We start from the raw sequence: 18,136 nt of genomic DNA, 5'->3' as shown, positions 1-18,136 counted from the left end.
TCTGGCCCTTGGAATTCCTTCCAAGCTCTTAAATCAAGCATATTCTCCTTCAACCCTGGTGAAATAATAATAGTATTAAAGCTTTTGTGCTTTTATGATTTGGATGCTAACATAAGTTTCATTGTCTTTTCAAATTAGACTTTTGTACGGCTTCACAATCAAAAAACTGGGCAGGAGGTAGTGTTTGTTGCAGAACCAGATAGCAAAAACATCTACAAGTTTGAACTGGACACTTCTGAGAGAAAAACTGAGTTTGATTCAGCCTCTGGAATATACACTCTTTATTTGATCATTGGTGATGCCACTCTGGAAAACCCAATCCTCTGGAATGTGGTATGTTGGTCCAATTGTAGAATGCTTTACCTGCTAGATTAGTATCAGTTAGAGAGATGAGGAGCTAGATCTTGTGTAAGCTCAAGGAATTAACTTGATGAAGATCTAAATAGGCAGGGAGAACACCCTGGATCAATTTTGCCCATTTCTATTTGCCCCAGTGGCCAGCTTTTGAATCTTGTTTATACCCCCTAACTGGAGGGCAGCATCTGTCTTTCATGATACTTCCCAATAACTAGCATTTAAGGTGTGTTACTAACCAAGAGCTAGGAATCAGTCCTTAATTATTAGTAGGCTTTGGTAGCCTGATTCGTCATGAATCTGTCAAATTTCCAAAATCATCCAACTTGGCTATTAAAATCACAGATGCTCACAGCAAATTCCAAAACATATATGCCTTGTGGAAAAATACTTTCCTCGGCCTTTCCTGGATCTTTTTTCCATTTAATTTCAATGGATGATCTTGAGTTCTGATACTCTGAGAGAGGGAAAAAACTTGCATCAATATTTTCTATGTAAGGCTATTCTGAAAACCAGTGATATCGTGGTGCTTCCAGTTGTAAGGCAAAAGAGGGTTACTACCTTGAGAGTAAATCTTATTAAGATAAATTATTCTTATTTATGTATCCTTTCTATCATTTAAATCCCTTCAGATCTAGGAGGGGTACAGATACAAAACCTATTACCATTACTATGTAATAGTAATAGCCATGTTAACCAATAATCAAAGGCTTTCCAAAGCAGCCAGATTTTTACAAGCTTTTGGAAGGCCATCAGATTGGATCTGTATTGCCTAGTAAAGTAAGCAGTTCCAGATGAGGGGGATGTCTTCTGATAACAAGGGACCTTCAGCTGTGAATCTCTGCCCAACCATATCAAGTAGGCAAATTCTATCAGGGGAAATAGAGTCTCATGAATATAGCTAGGACCCAAATCATATAGAGGTAGCAACTATCTAATTATCCGAGGTCTTAATTTTAAGGGTGGGTTAAGTGAATTGATATTTTTAATTATTTATGGAAAGGTAAAGCAATCAAACATAAATAACCTTCAATTAGCATTTACCTTTTTAATGCTTTCCAGGCTGATGTTGTCATCAAATTTCCAGAAGAAGATGCTCCATCTACAGTCCAGTCAAAAAGCCTTTTCACTCCTAAACCTGAGATACAGGTACATTCCACATCAGGACACTCTGTTTCATTGAATTCTCCATTTGGAAGACCGCTACTTCTGATTTATTTATTTAACTTAAATTTGTTATCAAGCTTATCTAATAGAGCAAGGGTACCAGTTTCCATCTCTTCTGTCCATGAATGCTTTTGTTTTTGCTTCCTTTGCTCTTTTTGTACTTGGATTAGAATGCTAAATTTAATATTATCTTGCATTACAAAAACCTCCATATGTTTGCAACTATAATTAATTCCTCTGTCAGTAGAGCTGTATTTTTTTGCATATATCCATAGATGGTTGCAAAACCCAAGAATAAGACGTTGAGTTTTCTACTGTTGCTTCAAGAATCAGTTTTTAGCTAAAGAAAATTGAAAAATAATGCCCTTGCATCTAGAAGGGTCTTTTAGCACACCTATTCTTTTCTGCACAGATAAATTAGCATTGATTGTGTATGGAAAAGAGCCTTACTTGTATATGACAACAAAGGAAAAAAGGAAAAGTTGGTCATTTCCCCACTAGAGATTTATAATGTCTTAAGAATTCAGCTTCTAGTTCTTGCATAGGCATGAAAATCAGGCGGGTAACCTTGGCCCAGTCACACTTTCCCATCAAATCAATACCTGCCTTGCATATGTCAGCTGATAAATAAAACCCCTCATTGTATCATTCATTGTTAATTTTGCTATAAGAACTAGGTGAATACAGCACAAAAGCAATCAGTCAGACAAGAGTTTGCAATCAGGCAGTGCAAATACTAAGAAAACAACACTAACAACTCAGTAGAATCTAAGTTGTATATATGTACAATGATAGTTAGATATCTTGACCTAGAATTTGCTGTCTGCTGAGACAAAGTACTCTTCTGATGTTTTTTCCCTGGAATTCCTCTTCACTAGCATTTGTTCAGAGAGCCGGAGAAGAGGCCTCCCACTGTTGTATCAAACACATTCACAGCCATGATACTGTCTCCACTGCTTTTGCTCTTTATTCTGGTAAGTGTTTCATATACATTCTAATTATACTGAATTCCTTGCCGTTGTTACTCAGTTGCTGGGTTTTTCAGGCAACTGAAGACCAATACAGTATAACATTGCTAATTTTTCACAAAATAGGGTTGTGAAAGATTTCCTAGGTGGTGAAAGTTTAAAATTTTACTAATCCATATCTACCCCTCTCCCAAATTCCTGCCTCTATTTGAGAGGCCCATTTTAAAAGACGGTCACTGAAAACTTTCAAGGCTCATTTGCACATCTGAAGGAGTCAGATATTTTGAATGGACTTAAACCAAACTGGGATGTTCTTGAAGTTGATTGGCAAATGTTATCCTCCCTTAATGTATATTTTTACCATTTTTCAGTGGATAAAGATTGGGGCCAATATTTCTAACTTCAGTTTTGCTCCAAGTACCATTATCTTTCATCTGGGTCATGCAGGTAAGTGCCAGAGGAATTCCTCTCCATTATCCTTTTTTTTCTGTTGGCTTTATAGATAAGAGCCTGATGACAGATGAGCTCACAGCTTATTAACTATAATGGACATAATGACACTATATCCCTCCCTTTTGTCCATTTTTCCCCTAGCCCATCTTTCAGAATTATTCTGGTATGGCTAAATGCATGCTTGCCATCAGTTTTAAAAGCTCTCATTAGTTTCAATGTCTTGTATTTAGATACATTTGTTAGTACATAATGTTCTGAGTTTGTATTTGGGGCATCAGTCCTTTAGTATGTATGACCTTTTGATGCTTTGATTTTTGTATTCTTCCTTATGTACCTTGATCAGTGTCTAGATTTCTCCTCAGTCAGTGTGTCTTAATTTGATCAGAAACAGCTATTGGCTTCTTACATTCCTTGGAATATGCCACTTGGCTTTAACATGCTAAATTGTCTCAAATTTTAAAAAGAAAGTTGTAGGTCCTCTTATATTGAATTGTTTCCCTATTGGCTTTTAATCTTAGAAAGGTTCTTTCCTTTCATCTTCATAATTTCATATTTTCCCTATGAAAAACCAGCATTATTTTTTTTAAAGTTTAATTAACTAATTGGATATTTAAAATTTTTCATTTGAATCTTTCATCAATGGTTCTCAGTTTATTATATGTGTACCGCTGGTGGAATACAGGCATTCATGTTAACTATCCAGGAGATCCTGGTTTTCAGCAGCCACTATAAAAGAGATTTTTGCCCTAACTCACCGATTTAGCAAAAAGAGGAGAGAGAATAGGGCATTCCATATGATGCTATCCTCTCTTCTAACCTCCATATGTTCAGTTGGGAGGCTTGAACAGTAGTTGTGTTTCTGTTTGTTTGAGTACAGCTGTCCACGTGATCTAGGACTGTTTTATTTGGGCTCATAATCATAGGGAGCTTGTACTCATGGTCAAAAGCACACCTTCTCCCTGAATGTATATGCTGTGGAAACAGTCTACAAGCCTCTTTGCCTGACCTTGCTTTCTTGGCCATCTGTGGTGTTCAGGCACTGCACACATTTGTAGTCTGTGTAGTTTTCTAAATTCGATTAGATGAACATAGCGGCAGCATGTGTTGACACAGCATGAAGTGTTCTCAATGTGACATCTAGACAGTAATGCCTGCATGTTCCATCTGGGACTGAAATGGGACTCCTGTAGCATTTGGAGGAAAGCGGTTGATTGGATTCTCTGCAGCTTGCAAGCCCACATATAATAGGAATGCATTGGTGCCCAGGTTTCTGAATAGAAGCAGAGAATCATGGAGAAATTGGTCAAGTGATGGGGTTAGTGCAGTGGTGGGATTCAAATACGTGAATAACCGGTTCTCCGCATGGATGCCCCTTCCAGAAGTCTGTTCTGGGCCTGGGCCTCCGAGGCCCAGAACGGACTTCCGGAAGCGGCATCCATGCACTTCCTGAGGGCTGTTTTGGGCCTGAGAGGCCTCCTCCAGGCTTCTGAGGCCCAGAACGGACTTCCAGAAGTGGCATCCACACACTTCCCTAGGGCCATTCTGGGCCTTGCGAAAAGGGCTAGGGCTTCACTAGGTGCCATCCAGTGGTGGGATTCAACCAGTTCACCGAACTCAACAAAAAATTACCTACCAGTTCTACCGAACCGGTGCAAACCGGCTGAATCCCACCACTGGGTTAGTGCTGTAAACGAAAGAAGAGAAGGGCCAGAAAAATGCAGGGCTGCACACCCAAAAACTCACTGGCTGCCATAGACCCATATTTTTCCAAGAATCATTTTGGGGGGTGGGTGTTCCACTGGAAACATATAGGTAGGGCATCTCTGCCTCACCTTGGGAGAACAATGTTTTTTTTATTATTTTTAAACCTTTTAAGGCTTAAAGAGAAATTGCATGTGGAGGCTGGGGGAAGAGCATAAACACATACAGTTTTACATATGTACAGTATATAGAGAACATTTAGAACTGCCTGTAAATGTATGTATTTCCTTTTTTAATAGAGAATAAGTAAGACATACGGTTGATATATGTCCATTTTTTCTTATGAACTGTCTGTCTATAGATCTAACAGAAAGACTATCCAACAAAAATTTACATAATTTTTTTTGTTACTCTTGTTTTGATATCTGCTTTATTCTTACATGTTATATAATGAACCAAAAGAATAAATAAAACAAGCACAGACATTTGAATACCACTGCAGTAAATGAGTACATTTTGAAGGTAGTTGTAAATGTAAGCGTTACATTCCAAGTTATTTATACTTTGGTCCCTTTGAAATGTTCTCAGTATTCAGTATGACTCATTTAATTGCATTCTGTCTATAAATGTCAGCATATTGTGTTAGAAGGTTGATTTTACTTCATTTGAGGATTATTTTTGTTTCATTTGCCGTATTTATGTCTATGTGTGGTTGGAATTGCTTTTCATATTGGAAGAATCATAAATTCATCTCTCCAGGTGAAAGATTTAGTATTTGCACCTGGTATGGAGAGAAATAAACAAACTCCTTATATTCCTTTTGCCACCTTCCTTCTCTGCCAGTCAGTTTTTTTATGGTACGTAATTAAATGTTTGCACTTGAAGAGAAATCGAAGATTCTGGAGCCTTGGTTGTTATCTACAGCATAGTGGAGCAACTGTTTACAACTTAATATGTAATTTGGGTACTTGATTTAGTTGCAGATTAGTAGATAGTGCAAGGAATTCACAAAATGGAATTACTATAAAATGTTTTCAAGAAAATCAAATCTTACAATCTGTTATTTGACCATATTTTTCCTAGCAATGTTGGGGCTCATGTATGTTTACTGGACTCAGCTCAACATGTTTCAAACCCTAAAGTACCTGGCTCTCCTTGGTAGCCTCACCTTCCTAGCAGGCAATAGAATGTTGGCTCAAAAAGCTGTGAAAAGGTAAGAGGACAAAACTTGGATTTCCTCTCTTCTCCTCTTTTTTTTTTTTTTTTTACAAAAAAACCCTAGTAGCGATAGTAAAGGAAAAATTAAGTATGTGCGATTAACAATAAATCTGTTGCTAAATTCCTAGCTGTCCTTTCTTGATTCATTAGTATATCTCACCTTATGTAATAATTGAGACATTCTAGATTTAATTCCATGTTCTGACTTTTGAAGACAATCACTTAAGGGAGAGATTCTAACTGACCAAGTGATGAGATCTGTTTGGAATGAGTAGTAGTATAAGTAGTCCTTGGGTTATGACCACATGTTCAGCGACTGTTCAAAGTTACAACGCTGAACTAATGGTACTTATAACTGGTCCTTGAAGATCCAGCGACTGCAGTACCTCCCCGGTCACATAATCATGAATTGTGTGCTTGGCAACTGACTTGCAATTCCAGTGTCACAATATCCTGCAGTCACATGATTACCATTTACGGCCTTCTCTGCCTGTGTTACACAAGCAAAGTCATTAGGGAAGCTGGCAGGGTCAAAAGTCATCCCTTGTAAGTTGTTCCTGCCTTTCCCCGAGGAGAAAAAAGCCACTCGCACTTTGTAGTGTGCACACAGCATGCTTGTGGCCCCACCTGCGCTTCCTGCTTGCTGCGTCACCCTGCAGCACCTCCAACTAGCGCTCCTTGTCTGGGACTCCTGCCATTTCCATTTAACAACCCATATGGTCCTGGGGTTACAATGGTAACCAGCACTGCTGGGATTGTCATCACTAAACGATGGAGTCACATGACATCATGTATTAACACCACATTGTTTAAATTCAGTCCCCAGTTGTCATCATTTATGGTCCTTTGTACATACTGTATCTAAATTCTAGTTTTCAGCTTCCTTCACTATTAGCCATGTTATCTGGGGCTTCATGCATTTATAAATTGAGTGACATCTAGAAAGCCGTAGGTTTCCCATCAGTAATATAAGGAATATCTTTTCTGGATTTCTTCTTTTTAAAAGATTAGAGGGTCAGTGTCATTTCTCACAAAGCCTCCAGTATAGTAACTCAAATCATTTGCAGGACCTAGAACCTCACTTTAGTATCTAAATGCTTGGCTTTTTTTCAACTCTGGGGAAAAAAATGTATAGGTTTGCCTTCAGAAAATCTTGATGGCCATTAGGCATTCTCAGAATTGAGGCAACCATGAGGTTAGTAACAAGTTAGTATGTCTAGCTTATATAGGCAACATTTCTTGCTGCATGGAGAAGTCTTCATAGAGAAGTAACGTCTTGTGGATTTTTTGTAGTAGTTAAGTATTAAATGAGGAAGCAAAGTTCTAAGTTATACCAGGGCTCCTAAGTAGCATGAACCAATACAGATGGTCCTCAACTTACAACCACAATGACCCCAAAATTTCTGTTATTAAGCAAGGCAGTTGTTAAGTGAGTTTTGCTCCATTTTATGACTTTTCTTGCCATAGCTGAAGTGAATAGCTGAAGTGAATAGTAACACAGTTGTTAAGTGAATCTCCCTATTGATTTTGATTGTCAGAAGGTCACAAAAGGTGATCACATCATCCCAGGACACTGCAGCCATCATGAACATGAAGCAGTTGCCAAGAGTCCGAATTTTGATCACTGAGATGGTTTAAGTGTGAAAAATGGCCATCAATCATTTTTTTCAGTGCTGTTGTAACCTTGAACAGTCACTAAACGGATGGTTGTAAGTTGAGGACTGCCTGTAATAAAAATGCTTCTTGCTAATATCTGTTATGCATTAGGGCTAACTTTATAATTGTGCACTTTGTCTCTTTTACCTGATTTATTCTCTGATGGCTATTTAGTGAAATTAGAGCGACCATGTTTTTACCTACATTAGTGGCTGGCTTAAAATTCAGCCAAAATGGCAGCATAAATTCTCTTATGAAAAATGGCAATTCTCTTGATGCTCACCCAATCTCTGTCGAATTTCGGGAAGCCTGGTTTGCATGCTTCTTTTGATTGTGTTGTCAGTTCCTAAAGTAATACTTCTTTCCACTTCCCTGTCTGCTCTGAACTTTAATTCCTTTCTCCTTTTGGCAGGATCGCTGCAGAACAGAGCAGTAGGTTGGCAAAGTATAGAACGCTACGGTAAAAAGGGGGTACACTAGTGACCAGCCCTTCCTAGAAGTAAGGGTCTTTGGCTGTTCCTCTTCCTAAGCATGGTGGCTGCTTCATTTTATGCTTATCTCTGTTTGGGGTTGAGGAGGTGGGGGAGCCTTAGTAGAAATCACTACCTCTCTGCCTAGTATGCTTCTGACTATTGCAAAAGGAACATCTGCATGGTTTAGCTATATTTTGAGTTTATTGTTTAACTCAATTATTGTTTTAACTCCATTACAGTTCCACATTATTAAAAGAGAAATCAGTTGCTAGAGAAATTGCTAGCAATGCTTAAAAGACTTCTAGATTTCTCTAGACTTCTCATTTTTATGTCTTCCACAACTCTTGCTTGGTCTATCTACCTGTATGCTGCTTTTGCTTTTGTTCTCAGTCCAACCAATATAAAAAATATTTTTCCCGGAAGCAAAGAATCAATATTTGTGTAATTTAAAAAGTTGATAATCTTGGGAACAAGATTTTGGAGTAAGAAGGCTAAGATAGTTAGGATCAGTTTGATGCAAATTGTTGGACATGCCTGTTTCAGTTTGTTTCATGAAGTTGGGTAGCCTGTCACAGTATCTGAATCTATGTTACCTAAGGCCCTGCATGTAATATTTTGATTTTTCTCTTTCTGCCTGTTTATTCTTGTTGGAAAAAAAGGAGCTTAGTGAGCTGGGTGGATTTTTGTCTGTTTGTTGCAGTTGCTTTTGTACTGCATATTTTATTTCTATGTTTGTTGAATTTTTATGCCTCAGAGTCCAGGCGGATTACAACATTTGGAGAAGCAGAAATTCAATATAAACAATATAACATTTTGTTTAAAACATATAATGTCTAAAAATCTACTGAAGCAACAAACAGGCATCCAGCCATCCTATTACCAGTTAAAACTATGTTTAAATAAAATAGTTACCATGACTTTCTTCCAAGCCATTCTCACATTAGTGGATACAATGTTACATAACAAGGCACCAACAAAAAAAATACAGCATCAGATTCTAGACTGTTCTACCTCTCCAAACATCATCTCCCTCAAAGACTTCATTAGACAGAAAAAAACAGTTTGGAGGAGCTGGTCCCAAAGGTGACTAGGATAGGCTAAAACAAATATAGGTATTCCTTGCATAATGATGGTAATTGGAATTATGAATTCCATCACTAAGCAATGCAGTCAAAAAGTGCAATATTACATGACTGTGCTGACTTACGATGGCAAATGCACCCTTCCGGTTTTGATCATTAAACGAATCCCATGTGCTCATTAAGCACGACATCATAGGATTGCCATTTGTAATCATCTGCTGGGTTCCCCATTGACTTGCTTGTCAAAAGCGAGCGGTTAAAGTCACAAATGGCAATCATGCGACCATAGGACACAATGTGAGCTAGTTACCAAGCATGAATCACATAACGTGATGGCAGGGATGGTGTAACAGCCAAAACTGTGAAGACCAGTCATAAATCTCAAGGATCACCTTCAAAACTTTGAATGGTTGCTGAACCAGTGGTCATTAACCAAGGACTACCTGTATTTTGAATTGGATTTTGAAACCAATTGGCAACTAATGCAGTGACTCTTGTCACATTACTAAAAGAATTCATACTTATTAGCACCTGGCTTCGACACTTAGGACCAAGAATAGTTTCTGAGTGATCTTCAGAAAATAATTTAAAGTACAGCATGTTCTGGTAGCCTAATTGCACGCTGTGGAATGCATGAATTACTGTTATACCTCCTGTTCATTATTCCAGGAACATCCTTGAAAGTTAAGTATATTCTAAATTATACTTAACTGTGCTGCTTAAATGAATTAATAAATTAGATTGCCAAGTCTTGTTTTTTGCAGCAATATGGAATATTGGATGAAATCAAAAGAGAAGAATTGTAGGTTGGTAGGAGAATCTGAGTAAGAGAAGATATTACTTTGACCAATTGTTGTTCTCATTTCTGGTTTCTGCATTAAGAAATTATTATAATGTTTGTTTAAAATAGAGTTTTTCAGGTTACTGGTTTTAATAGCACATTTCCAGATTTTGTAATTATGTGGTCACACAAAAATATAAATTTTGCATGTACCAACAAAGATATTTTGAGGTAATGTAGATTATGGATATAAAATTAAAGAATATAAATTGATATATTCTTGTCTACAATAAGGATATAAGCATTTAGTCTTGTAAATTCCAAGTTTTACACTTTGAATCTATGTATAATGAAAGACAGATATTTGAGCTCCAGTTCTATAATTTTCAAGAATACACAGCTGTCAATTTCATAGATTACATGAAGAATTAGAAATATTGTAGGACAGTATTAGCTTGTTATTAGGTAACAAAGGGGGTTTCAAACTTTGCAGCATTACGGCCATCTAAAATGATAAATGAATGGAAATGACTTAGGAGTTCATTGAGAGCCAGCTTGATGGATTGTTTAAGACATCTGGTTAGAAATCAGGAGATTGTGAGTTCTAGTCCCACCTTAAGCAGAAAACCAGCTAGGTGTCAGAGAGAGAGAGAGAGAATAAACACACTCGACAGAAAGAGAGATAGGATTTCACTGGGGATTAAGGTTGGGGAAGAAATTAATATACCCACATAAAAGATATGTAACACCTTTGATTGATCATCTTTACTTTTATTAAAGAAAAATAATTATGCATTCCAATACATGAAAGATTTAAAATTCATCCTCTCCAAACACTTCAAAGATGATGGATGTACTCTACATACCATACTAGAAATCATCAGGTATTGGTATCCAAAGATGGCTAAATACTGGATTTAATCTTCTCTTAAAACACTGAGTTATGTTCCCCACTTTACCCACACAACATTATAAAAACTGTCCAATCTTTGCTTCTCAGCTTGTCTGCCCAAGCCTGGTCAGCTTTCAAATAAATGATACAATTTCACTCTTAAATGGTTGTAATCGCTAAAAACTGGATATGCCAAAGAAAACATGAAACTATTAGATGAGGAACAGTGTGGTGAAAGAAATACTGATTTTATGGTATTTACTTTAGCCAGTATCTATTGGTGGAACTTAGTTGAAGCTCTTATCACACTGTAAGTTACGAACTGGGGATAATGGATAATTTTTTAAAATGTTCTTTTACCACTATATTCCAAAGAAAAATACCTAAGAATGATGTTATTTCCACTATCTCTTTATTAAAAGTAAGTAGTTATTTGGAGACACAATCTCAGTGCAATTTTACAGATGAAAATAAGTATCTGAATATATTGTTTTATATATCATTTGTGTAATGGAATTGAGTTTATGAATGTCATAATTTAAGAGCTTAAGTCCTGTTGTCATAGCCATCTCCTCATCTTTTTCTTTTGATTCTAGTTGTTTTTGTACTTATACACTTAAAGTATTATAAAAATGAATATTCCATTTCTTTTACCATGGGGAGATATTTGTAAGATTTGTCTCTTTTTTAGTCTTAATTTAATTTTAATGTATTCATTTGAATTGAGTAGACTGTGAGTTGTAATCTCAGTCAGATGATTGACTTTGGGCCAGTAACTCTGTCAGCCCAATCCACCTTACAGGGGTGTTGTGGGGTAGGTGGGAGGAGAAAGGAGTATTAAGTATGTTCACTGCCTTGAGTTGTTGTAAAAATGGTAAAGGCAGGATATAAATAAATAAAATAGATCAATAGGTGAATATGTTATTAAATTTAACTTGTAGCATTATGTACACATATTAAGTGATACTCCAAATATAGTATGACTTGTAAATTCAAATATGTATTCTTTGCATTCTTCAGGTTTTAAATTTGGCATTTAAAACATTACATTTCACTGTTCCAAAAAGAGATAACTGCTTTATAAGCGAAGAACTCTTCCACATCAGGAATTTTAACTTTAAGGGGATTTCTTTGTGTCCTTCCAGAACACGCTAATGACAGAAGAACAGAGGAACAGAAGAAAAAAAAACCTTAAGTAAAAAAGGAAAGGAGCCAAAGACAGTTTGAAGGCCAGAAACTGAAGTGTGGAAAATAATTGCCTGTAATATTAAAAAGTGTTTTTTAAGAAGAAAAATACCCTCACATTTTGTGTTTGCTTGAATGTGTAAGTACTTTGATTTGTGGTACAACCACCTTGTCAGTCAGTAAGAACTTTAAAAACAGATGGGCTCCCAAATTGTCATTTTTTAAAATCTTTTTTCTACCGCCTCCTTCATGAAATAAAGAGAATAAGACAAAAGGTCTAGCCAACTGCAATTTCTTTATTATATTGTGGCTTTCTAAAGCAAACATTATTAAGCTTATGCTTCAAGTAATTATAGAAGAGCATTTCCATATTTTGTGTGAAAATACAAGAAAAATTTGGATGATAAAAAGCAGTTAAAATACACTTTGAAGAATCAGAAAATCTCTGACAAATTCTTTACACACTATCAAGACTGCATAGCAATCAAAAACTGTCCATGGTGCTGAAATCAGAAGTCAACAAATGCTTTCCATTCAGCACTTCTCAATTTAAACTCTCAGTACAATCCCCATGTTTTAACTATGTCAGACAACTCAATGGTGTTGATTATGGAGTCTTAATAGAATAAAAGTATTTGGATATAGCATTTTGCTACAGCGGCCATTTATTTTTCAAACTGAAATGAGGCTACTATACATTAAGCATTCTTATCTGGCATAAATTAAACAGGAAACAATTCAACATATAAACATTTGCTTTCAATTTTTGTCCTATGTTTATAGAAGAAGTAATATTGGTTATCAGTGAGGTGTCCTGTTCATTTCTTTCTACAGCTTTAGAAACCTTCCCCCCCTCCCACTGAAATTCTTGCATTTATGCCAAACCTGAGAATGGTACTGACCAAAGTGAGAAAGGGAAGGGATGAAGTCAGTTTACAGTTCCATCAGTTTGATCAGAACACTGGTAAAATCCTCTAAATTGTCATTATCAACATCTTGAGGGCTGGGAAAGAAAACAAGAGATCTCAGTGTGACAAAAGTGTGGCTGCTTTCAGTGGAACACAGTTGCTTCCAAGATAAGGTACTAGGCTCCAGCAACAGAGCACATCTCTGACCAAGATAAAGGCTGTGTTTATTTGTCCCTTTTTTGAACAGTAATGAGGAATCAGTTTCTCCTTCTAAATGTTTTGAACTTAAGCCATCTGACTAGGTTGTCTAGGTAGAGATGATTTCCATTAATACTGACGCCAGAAAGTTATGCAAATTATGTTTTTCCATGTTAAAAACTAAAAGCAGTTCTAATACAAGTAGAATTAAATGATTAATCACCTTAATATATTGCAATTTACTCAGGGTTAACATATAGAGTAAGCTTTGAATGCGCACTGAAGTACACTGAACAGAGATATGGACAAATTACAACTCATTAGAATGTGTTTTTGTTGCAGTCATTACTATATATGCTATACAAGTCGGTAAAGTAGCAGTTGCACATTCAAATGTACTGTATGTTACAGAATGTGATTGTTTTGTTTTTATAAAACTACTTACCTTTGATTCTGTAACATTGCTCCCAAGAAATTCCTGAGTACCATCTGTTGGTGGTAGCGGCTATCCATCATAATGCTATCAGACTGGCGTCTAGTCAAGATTTCACGTTGCTCATTTCCCAGGCTTCCTTTCCTAGAAAACAACCAAAATGATTGCCATAGAGAAACACACCACAGAGGAAGGCATGAGTCAGGGGTCCTAGGCAAGAGCTATTCCTGCTTGACTACCAGCCTCATAAATTGGTCTTGAAAAAGTTATTATTTAACATAGCTATTTTTTGAAGACAATTACTTAAGCTAAAATAACGTTTATTTCTTCTAATGCAAATTCCACAATCTAATGACTGTTCATAGATGACATTGTAGTCTAACACAGGGGTCCCCAACCCCTGATCCATGGACCGTGGATACTGGGCTGTGGCATGCCAGCAACCGGTCCGCACAAACAAGCAAAGCCCCATCCATGGGATGCAGGCAGCACACAAAACCACGCATTCTCCGGTCCATGGAAAAAGCTTTCTCCATGAATCCGGTCCCTGGTGCCCAAAAGGGTGGGGACCTCTGGTCTAACATCTGAGCACAGTTTGCTATCTTGAGATATTTGCAGATTTTAACATCTTAATAGGAAAGTCTAATTCTTTCTATAGTACTCCTCTAGAAATAGTTATAAATATTTATTTGGATTAGAAAGATAAATATTTTTATATTACATATCAGGTTTGGCCTAGATTTTTCCAAGGAAATAGAGAGTGAAATGAGAGCTTCAGTTAAGATACTACATCAATTCAAATTTCCTCTGGTGAATAATTCAAATCACTTGAAATATATAGCACATTTTATAATAACTCTTTCTTTGTTGCTAACTGAGCTATATTTCTGGCCATGTCTGATCAGAAAAATATCTGTTGTGGTTGTAAGAATTTGTCACCACCACCAGGATTATCTTCCTGTCTCTGTAATGGACAGTCAAGTAGAGTTTTAACAGCTACAAAGTTATGGTAAATAATGTATAGTCATTACACTTACCTAAGTCTTTTTCCAACTATGCCCTGTAATAACTTCCGTGCTGATACCTTTCCTCGGACCTTCCGGTAACTGTCAGTGAATATGGCATCTGCATGACGCTGGAGTCTAATGAAATATAAATGCATGTCATTCTGATGCAGTACCCACTTGCAAAGGAGCATCATAAGAACAATTCTTGTTAATGGAAAAGGCAGATCTATATACCTTCAAAGCTACACTATCCTGAAAGGGGAAGTTCTATGCATTTCCAATTTCTATTCCTTTTGGATAACAAGTAAAGTGCTAAATAAAAATGAGTTCACTGCATTCTTTCTTACGTATAATTTGTTCCTGGAACTTATGAAGTCAAAATAAGGATCACCAATATGTCCCCTTTTTATATGTTGTAGCGCCTAAAAAAGTTCAATGGCAAAAGAGGATGTTTTCCACAGGAGTGCTGGGTCTGGAATTCTTCCCAAGACAGGCCAAATAGATTTTCCAGTGTCCTAACTGGTTTGTTTTGTTGGTTTTGTTTTGAATCATTTATTTTGATCTTTGTTGTGAATTCATGTATTTCTAATTGCTAAATTTTAAAGGCAAGAAAAAGTGTAAACATGTCTAAACAATTTTAACTGAAGTTCTTAAAAAGAAATTTGACATCATGTAGTACCTTAGGGGCTCTCAGTTTCACAACTATAAATACTATTTTCTGCATTCTTTCATGGAGCCAGACCTCATAATCTGTTGGTGACATTCTGAGAAGTTGGCCATTTGGAGTAAATAGGGCACCTAAGTAGATGGATCTTAGCTCTGATTTGAGCACAGCTAAGGTCGTGTTACTTATTCTGACATTCATATATACCCACCTTTTTTCAGCAGGGCTGAGAAAATTCTCTTCTTGCTCTTCTACTGAAAGATCGTGGCTTTTGTGCACAGGACTACTTTCTTGTAGTTGAAAGCTCCCTGCTTTGCCAGAAATGGATAGTGGATTATACCTAAAGCAACAAGCAACAACATTAAAAACAATCAGAATAAGGCAAAATATTTCTCATCCCATGGCACACCGAAGTAACAATTAGACATTCCTAGAAGAAGGAGGGAAAATATTGCTACGTGTCCTCATTTGGGGGCTTATTGAGTGCTCTGAGGTCAATCCATCTTTTCCAGTCAACCCAATCCATTGCATAGGATTGTGGATATTGGGATAAAATGAAGAAAGACACATCGAGATCTGAGGGAAAAGGTTATACATAAATCATTAGCTAATATTTCATACATCATAAAGCACAGTAATCTACAGATCAATAAATAATATTGATAAATATAAACTATTTTAATCTGTATTAAAAATCAAATGGAGAAACGAGCATTTTAACTTAGTTCCAAAAAAGCTTATATTGTATAGTGCTTGGCACATTGCCATGTTACTACAGAGAGGACCCTTCTGTTTGTAAATACCGGTATATGTACTATCTTTAGAGATGGACTAGCTTCCTCCAGCAGCAAGAAACTTACTATCCAAGACAGACTTTTCCAATGGGGAAAAGGAACCGATGGGTTCAACTTACATTTTGAGTAGCCAAAAATTAATAGCGATGATCAACTACCTGAGTGGTGGATAGAGAGGAGAAGAAAAGGAACTCATGACAAAGTGGAGGAAAAGGAAAGGAGTAGCTCTGTCCAACATCTTAATGTCTTCTAGGGCAGGCTGCAACATAAAATAAGAATTTGGGATTAATTGTGGCACTTGAAAATAATCACCACAGAGATAACAATTCAGTGTTTTTCAGATCTGTTGTAAGTCAACTGAGCTTTCTCTCCTTACTAATCTCAATAATCTCAATTCAATAACTTAAAATTCCAGTAAAACCCTGTATCTTGTAGAGCATTAATATCCCTTCTGTACTTCAATCAAGCATGTGAATGGATAGGAGAGAAAGGATATTGATTTCTACTAGGATCTCTCTTGTTGACAAATGTGGCTACAGAAAGCTGTTCAATTCCAGAAATTAAAAAATGCAAATAGGACCATCAACAATGTTCCAGTTCACAGAACTGTTGTGATCAGAGTCCCAAAACACACTGCATAAACTGAGATGGAATCCAAAGAACATACATTCAGTTCTACAGCTACTGAGCATCCTTAGTCTTATTGTGCTGCTTTGTAGATTCCTATTTTAACTATTTTCATTGTTTTTCCAGCCCCTTATATCTTCCATCATGTGAGGTTCTAGCTGTTTTGGCAAAACGGGCAACTGCATTCACCTCAGAAATAAAAGGAAAATTTTATGAACAATGCTATGATGTCTCAAAAATATCCCTATGTCTTTTTTGCTTTTTTAAAGCAGATCTTTAGCTGGATACACTTCAAGCAAGATATCTGCTAGTTCAGAACAGAAATGACTTTTAACTGAGCTAGTTACTGAAGGAGGGGGGAGAAAATTCATTTCTTAGGCAACTCATTGTTATAGTCAAAAATTCCAGGCAGCCTGCCCTAAGTTTATGAGTACTTTTGATACTTCCAATACCAGGATTTGAGGGATGCAGATTAATAAAACCATTTAAACAATTTAAAGCTCAGGTTTTAGGCTCCTATGTTTTAACTGTGTAATCTATTGCTCTCTCTTTCCATCATCAATTCTTGTCTCCATTCTTATTTTATATTAGACTATAGAAGTATAAATCATCCTGTGATCAATTTGAGAGAATCTAGGTAGCAGCATATAGCTGATCTAGGTTGTAAACCAAACAAGAAAACTGAATGGATTCAATCACCAGGAACTGAGCAACAGTTCAGGATATCTTTCCCTTTTTTAATTCTTTCACTGGGGATGTAGGCAAGATTGGGATGTTGAAAAGGTATCCCAGAAGAAAGTCATAAGAAATCTCTTTTGTATTTTTGCCAAGAAAACTACATAGACATCTTCATAAAATCACTAGGATCACACTACAGCAGGGGTCCCCAACCCCTGGTCCATGGACCAGTACTGGTCCACAGAATGCCAGCAACCGGACCGCAAAAATAAGCAAAGCCCCATTCATGGGATGCAGACAGTATGCAAAACCACACCCCCTCTGGTCCATTGAAAAACCTTTATCCACGGTACCGGTCTCTGGTGCCCAAAAAGTTGGAGACCTCTGCACTACAGACTATCCTTTCAATGTCTTTTTATTTGTGCAGTTAAAAATGATAGCACAGGCACGGCTATATCTGAAGCCTCCACACACCCCCTCCCTTGCCCAGCCCATTCCTGCAGTTGAGTGTTAAGTTTTCTAAAAAGCTGTTAAATGACTTATATTAAGAGGGAGGTTTGATCCAATCATTCTGCAACTTCAGAAACTAAAAAGACAGGATTTTAAATATTTCCCTTCCTACATAGGGGTAATTGATAGCCCTAACCGAACTTTATTGCCTTTCAGAACCAAAGATGCTATAGTATTATTATTTCCATTTTGAGAATTTAAAGTCGCAGAAATTGTAAGACAGCCATGTTTCTCTGTGGTGGCAAAAATCACAAGGAGTTTGGAACCTTTTCCAACTAATCGTATTAAAAGGCACAACTCCCTTCATCAGAAGCATAATCTATGTTTTTTAATAAAATGTGTTAGTTGGAAAAGATGCTACCAAATTCCTTAAGCAGCAGAGGGCAT

The 18,136-nt window shown here is 36.8% G+C and overlaps 2 protein-coding genes across 2 annotated transcripts in view; one reads left to right on the top strand and one right to left on the bottom strand.

The window, feature by feature from the left end:
- RPN2 (ribophorin II) overlaps positions 1 to 12,575 on the top strand; it is a 33,740-nt gene extending 21,165 nt beyond the window's left edge. Inside the window, exons 12-17 of the mRNA XM_015815741.1 lie at positions 139 to 333; positions 1,417 to 1,503; positions 2,400 to 2,495; positions 2,861 to 2,936; positions 5,727 to 5,856; positions 11,891 to 12,575. Coding sequence (XP_015671227.1) covers positions 139 to 333; positions 1,417 to 1,503; positions 2,400 to 2,495; positions 2,861 to 2,936; positions 5,727 to 5,856; positions 11,891 to 11,900 — 594 coding nt within the window. The 3' untranslated portion in view covers positions 11,901 to 12,575. The remainder of the gene's footprint in view (positions 1 to 138; positions 334 to 1,416; positions 1,504 to 2,399; positions 2,496 to 2,860; positions 2,937 to 5,726; positions 5,857 to 11,890) is intronic.
- A 288-nt stretch (positions 12,576 to 12,863) lies between these two features.
- On the bottom strand, positions 12,864 to 16,172 carry GHRH (growth hormone releasing hormone). Its single transcript, XM_029284099.1, has 5 exons — positions 16,093 to 16,172; positions 15,352 to 15,480; positions 14,507 to 14,611; positions 13,482 to 13,613; positions 12,864 to 12,933 (listed from the first exon to the last, which is right to left on the bottom strand). The coding sequence occupies exons 1-5, from the start codon at positions 16,170 to 16,172 to the stop codon at positions 12,864 to 12,866; spliced, it is 516 nt and encodes a 171-aa protein (XP_029139932.1).
- Positions 16,173 to 18,136: the final 1,964 nt, after the last annotated feature.

The sequence above is a fragment of the Protobothrops mucrosquamatus genome, unplaced genomic scaffold (genome assembly GCF_001527695.2).
Source record: "Protobothrops mucrosquamatus isolate PMUCROS unplaced genomic scaffold, P.Mucros_1.0 scaffold373, whole genome shotgun sequence".
NCBI classification, from domain to species: domain Eukaryota; kingdom Metazoa; phylum Chordata; class Lepidosauria; order Squamata; family Viperidae; genus Protobothrops; species Protobothrops mucrosquamatus.
The sequence above is the reverse complement of the archived record's forward strand: the minus strand, read 5'-3'. Positions and strand labels throughout refer to the sequence as shown.

Excerpts from the sequence above, each read along its gene's own strand:
- GHRH (XM_029284099.1), bottom strand. The coding sequence starts at position 16,172 with ATGTTGGACAGAGCTACTCCTTTCCTTTTCCTCCACTTTGTCATGAGT. Across the intron at positions 14,612-15,351 it reads CTCAGCCCTGCTGAAAAAAG|ACTCCAGCGTCATGCAGATG; the intron begins GTGGGTATATAT and ends ATATTTCATTAG. Across the intron at positions 12,934-13,481 it reads GCAATGTTACAGAATCAAAG|CCCTCAAGATGTTGATAATG; the intron begins GTAAGTAGTTTT and ends TTTCTTTCCCAG.